The sequence below is a fragment of the Aplysia californica genome, unplaced genomic scaffold (genome assembly GCF_000002075.1).
Source record: "Aplysia californica isolate F4 #8 unplaced genomic scaffold, AplCal3.0 scaffold00069, whole genome shotgun sequence".
NCBI lineage: Eukaryota > Metazoa > Mollusca > Gastropoda > Aplysiida > Aplysiidae > Aplysia > Aplysia californica.
The window spans coordinates 263,033-277,021 of record NW_004797339.1 but is presented as its reverse complement, the minus strand read 5'-3'; the positions used below and the strand labels follow the sequence as shown (position 1 = coordinate 277,021).

The 13,989-nt window shown below is 40.9% G+C and overlaps 1 protein-coding gene across 1 annotated transcript in view; it reads left to right on the top strand.

The window, feature by feature from the left end:
• LOC101859468 (sarcolemmal membrane-associated protein) overlaps positions 1-13,989 on the top strand; it is a gene marked incomplete at its 5' end in the record, with an annotated part of 91,668 nt that overhangs the window by 56,332 nt on the left and 21,347 nt on the right. The window contains 7 exon segments of the mRNA XM_035968591.1: positions 1,404-1,466; positions 2,218-2,604; positions 3,342-3,404; positions 5,977-6,102; positions 7,444-7,506; positions 8,608-8,670; positions 13,774-13,836. Of these exon segments, the coding sequence (XP_035824484.1) occupies positions 1,404-1,466; positions 2,218-2,604; positions 3,342-3,404; positions 5,977-6,102; positions 7,444-7,506; positions 8,608-8,670; positions 13,774-13,836 (828 nt within the window).

The window sequence follows — 13,989 nt, the reverse complement described above, 5'->3', positions numbered from 1 at the left end:
TTTGGGGGTGGGGGGGGGGATGGGGTGTTTTGTTTTCAGCCTCACCCTCTCTTTGTTTCTTTTTCTTGAAAAATGTAGCCCCTCATGTCACAACGTACTTTCCTAAACAGTGCACGTAGTTTAGCTGTCAGTTTTTTTCATATTTGAATATCAAAATGCCAGTTTTTCTCACCTGACATTCCTATCCTTGGTCTTATACTCCTCTTTGTTTCCATTCTTATGAACATTTTCGTGAAGAACTAGTGTTCTTTTTGCTAAGTGCTTCAGCACTAAATGATCTGTGTCAAGACATGATGGAATCAGATACTTGTCTGTTTTTGGGCAAATGGAGTTATTGGTTAGTGTAGTCCTAAAGCCTGTTCATTTGTCTTGGTTTTGATTGAGAAAAAAAAACCCAAAACATCTAGGCCTATCTATCCTGAAAAGAAGCAGAGATACTTACAATTGAAGGAGGTGGGGGTGACCTGATGTCAGAGGTGAAATAAGCAAGCAAATGGCTGTCAAACTTTGATGAATTCAGAAGCTGTGTCCTTGGAAACTGGAAATTTACATTTTTTGTGACTATGATCAACATTTTTCCTTAAAATCCATACAGAATTGTATTCTTTAATGGACATAAAAGATGTTGAGCCCAAAAGAACAAATTCGATGAAAATTTCTCAGTGGGCGGAAAAATGTTGATGTCTGTGATATCATTATTTTGAAGAGCGCCTGATTTTTACCACAATGCCCCACATATGGAGACCCCAGGGGAGAAACCAGCTTTAGTCACATGAAAAATATTGTGGACAGCTGTCCTTTCTCATATATATGCTTATTGACTACTGGCGCCTTTTTCATGTGTGACTATTTTGAATATTCACTGAGGAATATCTTTAGACTTTTGTAATTTTGCAAAAATGTTTTTATAAAAATGGTATTAAAGGACAAGGTATGCAAGATTTTATATGGATGAACATACATACACATTGAAACACAGATATTTGAACACTTGTCTCCATTGTTTAAATGAGTTTTACTCCTTTTTCAAGCTATGCAAGGGTTTGTTGTTTTTTTAATCGGACAGACTATATACTGCATCAGTAATTTGTTGGAAGGGAATTCTTTTTCTTTTTACTCCTATAGGAAAGCTTGGAATAATTCAAGGCAGTGAAAACATTTTACTTAGAACTATGGGTATTTCAGCCTGTTGCTCGTGTTCCTTTTTGATTTTTAAAATATTTTTTTATTTTAACATAATATTGGAGCTCCATTCTTTGCAGAGACTGGGTCTTTATCTTGAAAGAACAACTGGTTCCAATTTTTGCTCTGTTTGCATTTCGTTTTTGTTTACTTACAAAAGTTTAACTTGTAAAATGTTGTTTGTGGTCTGTAGTTGATTGTTCTATCTGTATTTGTTTCAGTGCAACTGAAGGAATCGGCGAAACAAAGCAATAGCAGCAATGACTTGATAGAAGCCATGAAAGGTGAGGAGAACACTTGGTCTAGACACTATGGAACTTCTTGAACACTAGAGGTGCTGATTGCCGGATAAATCTGAAATCCAGGCTTCTGAAATTGTCCGCATTTTGCCAGACTTGAAGCTGTCTATGTAAAAATACTCTTGATAAAAGATGTATCAGTACAATGTCATCTGTCAATTTTACATACCCCAAGCTCAAGTTTCCACGGGGTCTGTAAAGTTCAGGATATTTTTGTATTAGCCAGAGAGCCAGTTGACAGCTCTGTAACTCACAATGCTAGAGGATCGGTCGTGGTGTGCTACAGATTGGCTTGAAAAGTTATCATGGAAATGTTCTAGGGGGGGTTTTCTTGTGTGAAACTTTTCTGGGACTGCCAAACCTTTTCTCCTTTTTTTTCTATAACTATAAAAGAAGCCCACCTCCTAAATGATCGAAACATTGTTGATTAGGGCGCAGAAACACCTGCATTAAAACAAATATTTTTTCAATTGAACGTCCATTGTCCCTATGTTTATTTTTCTATGTATGTTATTCTGTAGTAACACCTCTAATGTTCGGCACTTGTATAACCAAAATGTGTTTCAAGGGAAAAGTGGGAAGACATGGAATGATATCAAGAGGCTAGCCCAGGATAGAGAAAGGTGGAAAGTGTTTGTTCTGGTGCAGGGGGAGAAAGATGATGATGATGTGTTGCAAGTGCTGTAAAACTTAATTAAACTTTGCAAAAACTCTTTCCCCCCTCCCACCTCCACAGATCACATCCATCTGATAGAGAAGGAACTGACGCTGCAGACGCCGGTCAACTCTGTGGAGAACTCCACCGAGAGCCTGGACAACAACGACAGCCAAGAGCGCCCCCTACACTCCACCCTCTCCTCCTCCTCCTCCTCCCCCGCCTCCTCCTCCTCCTCTACCTCCCCGCCTCCCCCCGGCAGCACGGCGCGAGGCAGCACCTCCTCCCCCAGCCCCACCACCCTGGTGTCCAGCCCGCCCGACCTGCTCTCGGACACAGTGGTCAACGGGAGCTGTGGGGACTCGGGCGTGCTGACCGGTGGCAGAGAGCAGGACGCCGACACCACCGTGCTGGCCAGTGCCTCCGACCGGACCTTGCCCGACCTGGACGAGGACGAGGCTCTGAAAGGTGAGCAGTCTACTCCCGCACGTTCTGCTTTCATCTACTGTATATGTCATGGGTCTCAATTTTCCGCTATTTAGCGGATTTATGCTATTTCCTCCGGCACGTTCAGTTTTCCTCTACTGTATATGTCATGGGTCTCAATTTTATTTATGCTATTTCCTCCGGCACGTTCAGTTTTCATCTACCGTATATGTCATGGGTCTCAATGTTGAGCTGTTTCGCGGATTTGTGCTACTTAGCGGATTTCCACCACTGCCATTTCCTCCGCTAAACCCCGCTACCGCTACCTCTTTTACTTGAAATTATCGTCTAGACCCCTCAAAACTGGTTTGAAATAACCTTGCTTTGATAAATTGGTGGTTTTTATTTCTGCGTTCTAGGCTCAAACAGTATAATAATAATGGGTGTCTAGCAAAAATGGTCTTCTGTTGCGATCACACGAAAAGTTCCTCCTTTTTTTAAAATTCTGAGTTGAGAACCATGATATGTGAAATGTGCTGACAAAATGAGTTACTTCTCGGATTGAAGCCTTATGAAAATAGATATGTCACGCTCATAGGTGAAGTTTTTACAGCTAATAAGTATGAAATAATAAAAGTCATGTTAAGCTTCAATTCCTCTATTCTTCACTTTAGAAATGTCCTCCTCTTTGGATGCATTGGTCATCATCAGACATTGATGGTGGAGCTATTGTTATTGATTTTTGTCATAATGTGGTAAAATAATTTTTTTTCCCCCAGCACTGCTAGAAGAAGCTCGTCAAGCCCAGAAAAAGGCAGAAATTGAACTCAGGAAATACAAAGGTATGTTGTCCGGGGTTTTTCCCACCTCTTTGGAAATGCTGTATTCCCCTTTTTATCATCTGGCTCACCCTGTAGACCCAGCTGTGGGAGATTTGTATGTGAAAATTTTTCTCCTCCCACCCCCTTTCTTTCCACCTCATTGTTTGCTTGACTGTGCTTGCTCTGTCCAATATCCTCTCAAGTTTCAAGCCTGATGATCTGTTGTGAGAACAGTCCACTAATGACAATGTGTAGAAGGGAAGTCGTTGATTAGATGGCAAAAGACACCATATTTAAAATATTTTAATTTCTGCTTCAAAATGGAAGAACATGCTTCCCAATTAATTTACACATTTAAAAAATTGCATCCTGCCATTTTGCTGGAGAAGTTGTCTTGGGAAAGCCATGGAGGGGTTTGTGTGTGTGTGTGGGGTGGAGTGCTTTTCTTTAGATACTTTCCTCCCCTTGTTCTAGTTTTGTTGGGCCGGTAGAAATTTACTTCTTGGTTTGCTATGTTCCCCCCAAGTCCACATATATACGAGTTATTATATTCCTAGTTCTAAAACCATGAAGAATACAAAGTATTGTGTTTGGTGAAGTGTAATATAATATAATAGGGATTGCTTGTCTGTATTATCAGTGATGGTTTCCTTCCTAAGTCTGTGTTTCAAAATGTTGTCCTGAAGTATGACAAAATTTGGAAGGGGGTCGGGGGGGGACTTTTCCTTGTTCTCACTCGTGCAGGTCGTCATCTGGCTCTGTCCATTTATCAACCACATTATATTTTCTCCCCATCTTTTCAGTTACTTCTTTGTTCTTTATCCGTTTCTCTTTATCCCTCAATCTCTTGTTTTCTTGGCTGAAGCTGTTTTCATGCCTTTGTTTGCCCTGTGTAGCATTTTGTTGCTTGAGGAGCGTCTGCATTGTTTACACACTTATTTCTCTGGTGTTTTTGATGAGACCAATTTCGGTGGCCAAAACCTCAGATATACTAAAGCCAAATTAAAAAAAAAAAATTCCATTAGTTTCTTAATCTGTGGTTTTGGTTGCATATACTCGCGGAATATTTGGTTGAAATTTTAACTTTTAATGTTGGAAAATTTTTTAAAGCAAGAAAAAATAGAAAGGGCAGGGAGAGTTTTGTAAAAGTATTGCTTTGTGGACAAACAACAGTGGAACAGAGGTGATACAAGTCTCACTTGTTATTTTGAATCATAAATCTTTGCTGTGCGTCCTTTATTAGCAACTATTGTATCACAGCTTTTCATCTGCTATAGTTTCTATGTATTGATTGTTTTAACTTCGAACTTATTTTTTCCTCATCTACTACTTATGCATGTCAAACTGAAAACAGTTTCTGTGAAATTAAATCCTCCTTTTTTTCCGGAGATATTCACTGAACTGCTCAATGTCATGGCTTCTTGGTGCCTTTACCTCAGCCGAGAGAAAAGATTGTTGAAAGAGCTTTTGATATTTTGCTGAGCTGTAAGTGAGTTGGTAAGCAGTTGCTGTGGCAGAAGTGCGACTGACAGTTAAAAATACATGTAGTTGAACTTGACCAAGATGACTCCCCACTGTCAAGGAAAAATCTGGTCTTCTTAGACAGGTGACCCTCTTGGACAGTGTCAGTATGATGATATAGAAAAACCACATGGTGTGAAGTCGTCATTTGTATAGGTAGTCTATTTTGGACCATACAGCTGGTTTAGTAGTACTAAAGCAGGTGATTATCAAGTACTTTGATGTAGTCTGTGTATATCATTTCTCCCCACTTCTTTTCAGATGTTTTATTTTCCGAAACTTTTGTAGCAAAATGTTACTCTTTTGCTGTAAACGATGCAACAACTGCTTTCTACGAATCTGTGTTGGATGTAAAGATTTTTTAAATGCTTGCCTCCCTTTTGTCCAATACAACCCCTTGTTACTTGCTTCTGTGGTGTAGAGAACAGGCACTTTGTCGGCACGTGCAGAAGATGTGAGTTTGATTCCTGTGTAGGGAAGTTCTTTATCATCGAGAACTTTGTAAAAATCTGCTGGGACAGCGGACAGTGCATTCCTCCCAGCTGAGGTTGGCACGTACAGGCAGGGTCGACGTAGCCAGCCACCTTAATGATCCAGATTGTCCGTGGGGATGTAGAATATCTACAATTACAAGTACAGCCCCCACCTTCTGGAATACTGTTTGTCAAATGGAAAAAGTTTTTGAACAAACGAAGAACAGGAAAAATGGTTCCCTGCACCATGAGCACTATGACTTTTATTTTAGTTTTATTAATAAGAGTTTTACAGCACTTGCAACACAAATCGGTGACATAAGTGCCGAAGATTAGTGGGTTTGACTTGAGAGCAACATACAGAGAAAAGAAGGTTAGATGTTTGATAGGAAAGTAAAGAGGAGGTTAGACGTGTGATAGGGAAGAAAGAAGGAGGTTAGACGTGTGATAAGAAAGAAAGAAGGAGGTTAGACGTGTGATAAGAAAGAAAGAAGGAGGTTAGAAGTGTGGTAGGAAAGTAAAGAAGGAGCAGCCTAGAGGCGAGCACGACAGGCCGACCACCCAGATTGTGGCTCATGTCCCCCTGTGTGTCTGTCCAGATGAGGCGAGCCAATCGGTGACCCAGCTGCGGAGGACGTCGGAGGAAGTGACATCACTGCGGATACAGCTCCTCCAAGCCCAGCAGCAGGCGCAGGAGAAGATGGAGCTGGTCACCGACCTCAAGGGTCAGTCGCGCACCACATGTACTTGTCTCCTATTGTCGGCGCCCCCCAAATCTTCCATTTCTTAATATGATGCCTGTGGAAAATAAACTTTGCGCACCCCCTTCCCCCTCCCCACCTCTCTCTTTATATCATGTCTGTGGAAAATGAACTATGCCCCCCCCCCCCCCCCCCCAACCCTCCCCTTTCTTAATATCATGCATGTGGAAAAGAAACTTTACCCCCTCTCAAACAAAGATCCCACCTCTTAAATGACCTTACAATGTTGAAAGGGGTGTGAAACCTTTACAATTGCCTATACAGTTACAGAAAAGTCTAAAGGTTATTGTGCTCGCTTTGTGTCGACTTCCACCCACAATGTTGGCAGCGTTTATTTATACACTTTTCCCTTGTAGATACCCGTACACTTCTGTGCTTCTCTTCCTCCCTGGTGGGGGTTTTTTAAAAATCGTTTCCCATTTCCTCTCTATGAAACTGTGTTGTCCTTTTTTCATGTGTGTTCCCTTAGCATGCAGAGTATTCTTTTGGCTTTTCCTCTTTCCCTTTGCATTTCATGTGTTTGCATTTGTGTTAATGATTGCTTTTATTTCAAATGTTTTTTTTACTAGTTTCCCTCCAGATTGTTTTAGTTCAGATTCAAACATAAGATAGGGTCCTAAATTATAATTCCAAGGAATGCTTCTAGGTGTTCTTAGGTCAGAATATAGCTTGTTAAGAGCATAGAGCTGGTTGTTGAGGAGGATTCTGCACAATACAAATGCTATTTATTATTCTAATTATTAAGGCGGAAGCGTATTGATGCATCTGCCCGTTTTGAATGATTTGATCAGTTATTAGAATTTAGAGGAAATGAAGACATTCACTGAGCTATTATATTTTACGGACTTGAAAATTTACTTAATATTTTCTCTTTTAAAAAAATGTTATCCCTATAAATGTGAACTATAGCTTAAGTCAGTAGTTTTCTGGAAGCCTCCCTTACACATGTGGGCAAAATGTTTCATGTTTACGCCAACTCTGGAACTGTAGGGAGAAAATTTACTGAGTCATAATCTGTCAGTCACTGCTTTTGATGACAGTGTAATATTGAATGTGTCTTAAACATAAGAATTGTGAAAAACTAAACTGCTGTCTGTTTGATCAGTTTTGAAGAGTATTTTTCAGTTCTGTTCTCAAATATAAGTATATAGGTGAACTTAGCAAGATATTCAAGTATATTTTTGTTATGCATCATATTGGACACCTCATAGCTTTCCCATTTCCTATGTAGAATCAAAATCTCCAGTACAAATTCAGAATGCTTGTTATTTTGTTTCATCGTTTCTTCCTTGTTGTATTTAACAGATCAGGTCCAGAAGGCGGAGTCGTTCACTCAGGATGTGAAGCAGCAGATACTTGACCTGCGAGGTAAGTGTCAAGGTCATAGGGCGGGGGATGGGGACAACCACGAGAAGACTGAAGGGAACATCACAAAGGTCCACTTTTTTATTATTATAAAACGACGGAAATTAAAATTTTGTCTTTGTTTCTCAAAATTACTCAATCAAGCAAAGCCGTGTTGATTTAAGTAAAACTTTTAAACTTTGTGTGAGTGAGTAATTTTGAATACTGTCTGGGGATTTTTTTTCACTTCAGCAGATGTATATTTTGTGTCTGAACTTTCTGCCATGGCTGTACACAGTGCTCAGAGCTTGCTTCCTAACAGGATAGAGCGCTATAGAAATGCTGTTCACTAAAAGAAGTCTTGACCATCAATAATTTATTTATAGAGGCACCAGCCATCCATGTCCAGGTGCTGTTTCAGCCACAGACAGCAAACACAGAAGTCTTCAGAGACAAAATTTCAATGTTTTCTGTTTTAAGAGAGAAGAAAAGTGGACATTTGTAGTTGGGTTTTTTTCCCCTTCATCTTCTCTGGCTTTTCTTTCACGTCACCCCCACAGATATGCCCGAATGTTTTCAGACCCGCTCATCTTCCAACCATTCATTCATCAAGCTCCCGCACCTTGAGTTTTCAGCTACACTTTCTGCTTATGGCTGTCTTGTTGGGTTTTGTTTTTGTTTGGTTTTCTTATGCACCATGACTCTGTATGATTCTATATCCCCCCCCCCCCCCCCCCCCCCCCAAAATTTTGCTTTTGAATTTGACCCAAAGAAAAGAATTGCCTTTTTTTGCTTAATTATTTTTTCCCACTTTGTTTTAACCAAATTCCTCCCCTTGGAAGTTTCTCTGCCAGCTAAAAGTCTTCATTTCTGTTCTTGTTTTGTTTTGCCTGTGTGAATGATTTTGTTTTGCCTGTGTGAATTGTTTTGTTTTGCCTGTGTGAATTGTTTTATGTGGGAAGAAGGACATTTTAATAAGGCTAAAAAAGCCCTCTGTTCTGTTGTGTGACTTTCTCCCTATTTTTTCCAAGCCGTTTTCCTTTGAGCCTGTGTTTGATGATAATAAATGAACGTTTTTTTGAGTTGTGCATGATGCATGTATTTGTTTGCCTGTCTGACTGTCAGATCGGCTTCTTGAAGAGCAAGAAAATGCCCGCGTCACGCAGGAGCGCATGTTGGAACTTCAGCGTGAGTGAGCCAGCCCACACCCCCCCCCCTCCCTCCCCCTCCCCTCCACTCCGGGGGTGTCTTATTGTCTTCTCTTTTTGAGCGTTGCTAGTCTTTTCCAGAAGTACAGTCGAACTTGTCCAAGACAGCCACTTGTTGTGGAGGAGAAAGTGGCTATATTAGACCGGGGGATGTCTTGGACTTTGTCGTTATATTTTTTTTTAAATACAAAAAACGCTAGGGGTGAAGTGGTCGTTATACCAGTGGTTAAGATAAGACAAGATACATCTTTATTGTCCTGATCCTGGCGCATTGGTTTGTTTTTTCACCACGTAAACACATACACATATGCGCACACGTACTCACACGCGCGCGCATGCACACACACACACAAACATGCACACACAAGCAGGCTTATATGGGGTGCCCACTACGGCTGGATCGGGCCGATCGCCCGACTCGATTGCCTGAAACTGAAAAGAAACACGTTTGTTTTTTAGGCGATCGAGTCGGGTGATCGACCGATCCCAGCCATATTGGGCACCCCATATTACAGTTACATGCATAATATAAATGAACAGTTGTATAAACAATAATAATGTTAAGGTTGTCTTGGACAGGGGCACAAGGGGGGAAGTGATCGTTATATATACAAGTGGTTGTCTTGGACAGGGGTTTGTTAGAGAGAGCAGGTTCGACTGTACTCTGTGATCTCACTGCCTCATGGAGTCGTTCGTCTGCTTGGTGTCGCTGTCGTCAGCTTCTTAGAATAATCTGGGGAATGTATTGCTGTCGTCAGCTTCTTAAAATATTCTGGGGAATGTCTCGCTGACTCACTAGTACTGAGGCTGTGGCCTTTGTGATCGTTACAACAATTGCTTGCTGTTATTTCCTTTACTTAACCCACTTTATCGTGCTTGCTACTAAGATCTTTAGCTTCTTTTTCTCCTTGAGTGTTAAAGGTCATCAGAGGGTCATGATGAACGAACGGTTGTTGTTTTTTCTTTTAATGTTTTTTCTTTTAGATTTATTTTTAAATTATTTTTTTAAATTGATAATGAGAGTGCATGAAAGGATGTGTCCTAACAAGGGATTTTTGTCTAGTTCTGCTTTGACTTAGATTTAGGTGGAGGTTTACAAAAGCTTCTTCTGTCCTGTAGTATGTTGTTGTGGCTGGTGCGTATTTTAAAGTGGGACTTGTCAGATCACTGGAAGTCAGAAGGACTTGTTGGTGGTTAGTGAGTGCTGTTGTGTTTTTCTTACTTGTTGTGATGGTGTAGTGTTGGAGTCTGTTCCTGGCAAAGTGCCTAGACCACAGCTCAAGTTCAGACTTGTTGTTTGGTGTGGGAGAGATAGTTGCCCAGAGCTCAGATAAGATTTGATGGAGATAAGGTATGATCGAGATAAGATTTGATCAGGGGTTCTTGCACCCCAGTTAGGGAATCCTTATACGAGAGCATGGCATGCTAGTAGTGTGTGTAGGGTTTGGCATATTTGTTTCTGTGGAAGATTATTGGGAAGTGTGTGTACTGTGCTGAGTGTGTTCCCTGTGGCCTCACTTGTGTGGCTTGTTCCTCGCACTCTGTGTCAGCGCCGCCCCCCCCGCCCCCCCGGGGCAGTGCTACCAACTGCAGTGTCTTTAGGCCATTCCCAAAGGGGTGATATTAACATGTTCTTATGCTCTGTAGAATTGTAAATGGGCTGATTTATCAGTGTCATGCTCATACTGTACCAGAACAACATAAGGGGAACTGCTGCTTTTTCTTTCCACATCCTTATTATCATCAATTTTCCTCTACTTCTTTTGTATGTTTGTTACCCTCTTGTGAACTGCTATTTCCTGGGTGCGTTGATAGTCGAAGCAGACTTTGTGCTGTTGAGGCTAGAGAGGTGAGCAGAGAAAGCTTGATTCCCAGTTTGGACTTCTCTGTTGACACCCACCCCTCTGCGCTCTTATGACTTCATGCAGTTGCGAGTGCAGTAAAAACTCTACTAAAACTAAAAAACTTTCGTATCAGTGTTGTTGTATGGCTGGACTCCAACGCCTATTAATGCATTCCTAGCTATGTGCTGCCTCTATCATGCTGAGTCATCAGAAACTTGAATCAACAGAACATGTTTTGATCACTTTTTATTTTACTTTTGGGTTTTTCGTCTTGGGGCTATTCCATGAAAAAATTAACCTGCAGCGACACACGTTTAGAGCTGCTGATGACCTTCCAAAAAATATTTCAGAGCCGTGATAGAGAAGATAGAGCGTTTTTTTATTGTCTATGTTAGAAGTAATCTTCCTCTAACATACAAACAAAAACACACCCAAAAAAAACGGACTTGAACTCTGTCCAGAATTTTGTTTTTCTGCGGGTCATCATGCCCAAGTTATTGAGCATGTAAATACAGGTTCATTTTTCATGGAACAGCTCCTCAAGCTTTTTCAATTGTATATCGTTTTGACCGGCTGTTAATCGCTGCATAACATTTAGCTTTCCTCTCCCTTGATTTGCTGTCATTTGCTTTGATTTATCCCCTTGTCCATGCTTTTGGCTCTGGTGGTGTTGTTTGTCTTGAGATATTTTTGCTGACTCAGACATAATAATATGTTATAGGGCAGGCAGTTACATAGACACGAGTTAACTCGCTTGTTGTGGGTGACGGTACAGAGCTTTGATTGATGTCGGCCTGGCTGCATGGAATGCTTTGAGTGTACACCTTTGCTTGTTCTGTCTTCTGTACTAATGTCTCCTGTATATAGTCTAGAGATGTTTGTGCTGAAGGTGGGAGCTGCTTGTTGTGATGGAGAAATTGATTGTTGTGTGTGTGTGTGTGTGTATGTGTCTGTGCCTGTGTATATATGTCTGTCTGTGTGTGCGTGCATGCATGCGTCATACATAAGCCTGCAGATGTTTCTGGAATGTGGCTCTGTGGACAGTTTTGTCATCTACGTCTACTTCCAATGGAAGAATGCTGGGGGAAATGGCATCAGTCACTCTTTTTAACTGTTGCCTTTGTTTTGATCAAGATGGAGAGAAAGGACCTCTATTTGACCATACGGTGCTCATAGTTTTTGTTTATTTGTTAAATGCATAGAGCACTTTGTTAATGAAAATGAGGTTTTAAAGTGAAATTTATTATTATTGTTGTTGTTGTTATTATTATTATTTACTGTTTGGCTTGTTCCATTTTGTCCACCAATCCCATTTTTATCAGAAACATATATCTGGCTATAGCTACATACTAGTGACATCTTTAAAACAGTGAACATGGTATAGACAATAGTCTCCATATGAACATATCAAAGAAAAACAGTTGTCCTCAATAGTTTTTCTTGTGCGTGTCTAATGCTGTCTTTGTGGGTGGTTGACAGGTGCTCTGGTGTGGTTTGTTCTTCTTTCCTATCAAATCTCTCTCATCCTCATCTTTCACTCCTTTCTTTGTGTGTCACTCTCCTGTAACATTGGGTGGTTGACAGGTGCTCTGGTAGGGTTTGCTCCTTCTACCTTATCAAATGTTTCTCATCCTCTTCTTTCATTCCTTTCTTTGTGTAGTGTCACTCTCTTGTAACAACTCTACTCATTGGTACCGATAAGACCTGTTTATGTTGCAAATGCCGCAAAAATCTAACTAAAACTAAACTAAAAAAGTGCCATTTTCCCCTGAAGTCTTCCAGTAGTTATAGACTCTGACTTTGTTGTTGCCATCAAGCCTGTAGTTTGTTTGTTTGTTTGTGGGGCTCTGGAGCGGTAGATACTGATTGTGTTCGTCCTTTGGACACTTTGGTGTATCTTCATAAGTATAGAAAAGGATGATCTAGTTTTAAAAACAAACGTCGAGTTTTTTCACAGCTTTTTGGATATGTCATGAGGAATGCTTGTCAAAATGACGCTTACGTCACTCAGTTCAATGCAAGTTTATGGTCAAACTTTGCTCGCGTTTGTCAACTTTGTGGTTTGGGGGGGGGACTGAGATTCTTGTTAATAAATTCTGTCAGCCTTCAGCTAAATTCCCTTCTGTTCAGTTGGAGTTGAGTAGTTTAAATCTCTTTTCATTCGTCACGTTTGAGATATAAAGTTAGTTTAACACCGTTTTGTCTGTGGAACAGAGGGGTTGATTAGGATGATGTAAAATGTGTGGGAAAGAAAGGGAGTCAAATTCAAATCCCAGGTACTGGCTTGCTTTTTGTTCTTTGGGTACAAATTTTCGAAGGTCTCATTCAATGCGTTGTATAAACCATTACTGGAGTATTGCGTGCAGTGAAATCCACATACCATAGACACGTCGCGATGTCAGTGCTTTCTTGTTGTATCTCCATTTTTTTCCGTGAAAATGTGACATCTTCTTAAGGTCATTCTTTGTTATGAACTGTTTTCACTGTTGTTAAAAATGGAGATACGACCAGAAAGCACTGGGGTCGCGATTTACCCCAGGCCAGCACACTGTCATGGCCGCCACTCTTCGCTCTTTGTAAAAACTTTTGCAGAGAAGCGAGCGCACTATGAGCCGTGCTGTTACATCCAAGTGAAGGACAAAACACAAGTCTGACTATTGTCTACTTCAGGTGGCACCTTCCTCCCTTGCCCTTTGTTTGGTTCAACTTGAGTGGAACGGTGTACTCCATAGTGGACCAGGAATGTGTCTGAGTGCACGCTCTAGGATATTGTAATACTAGTCTATGCCATGTACACAGAACCTAATATGTTTTCTTTGGATTCCTGGAGTAAGCTTGGGTCCAAAAGAGAAGATATGTATCGTCGCTGGGGGCTAGAGGTGACTCTATGTCCACATTCTTTGTTTTGAAAAAATTGGCAAGGCATAACAGACAACTCTTGGAAATATATACTTGCGGCATTGTGATTGAGGCTGAAATACCTCGCCCATTGGGTGGCTGTTTACAGGCATGGAGCAATATTGTTTGAAAGCCTCCATTATGCTGGGGGGGGGGGGGTTGTCATTTAGGCCAAAGTGGACATGGTCACATCTGGATCTCAGCCTGTGATGTTTTACTTGATGAAAGTAAGGTTACCGCTCCCTTTGCTGCATCTTCCTATCCTCTGGTTGCACTTTAGTCACGTAGGTTGATCGGCATCTTGTTCTCTGAATGTTGACGCAGACGTTTTTCCTTTTCAGAACAACTGGAGAATGAGCGAGCCAAGAACAAAGCCACAGAGAAGGAACTGGAAGAAGCAAAAAGTGAGCTCCCTCCAATATATTCCATTCATTTTTCTTTTGTCAGACTTTTTTTCCTCTCCATAATACCGCTTGTGGAAAGTGAAAGACATGTTACGGATGAGTGAGAGAATTTGATTATTTTTTCGTGCTCATCTTTAACCCTGTCAGGTGCTG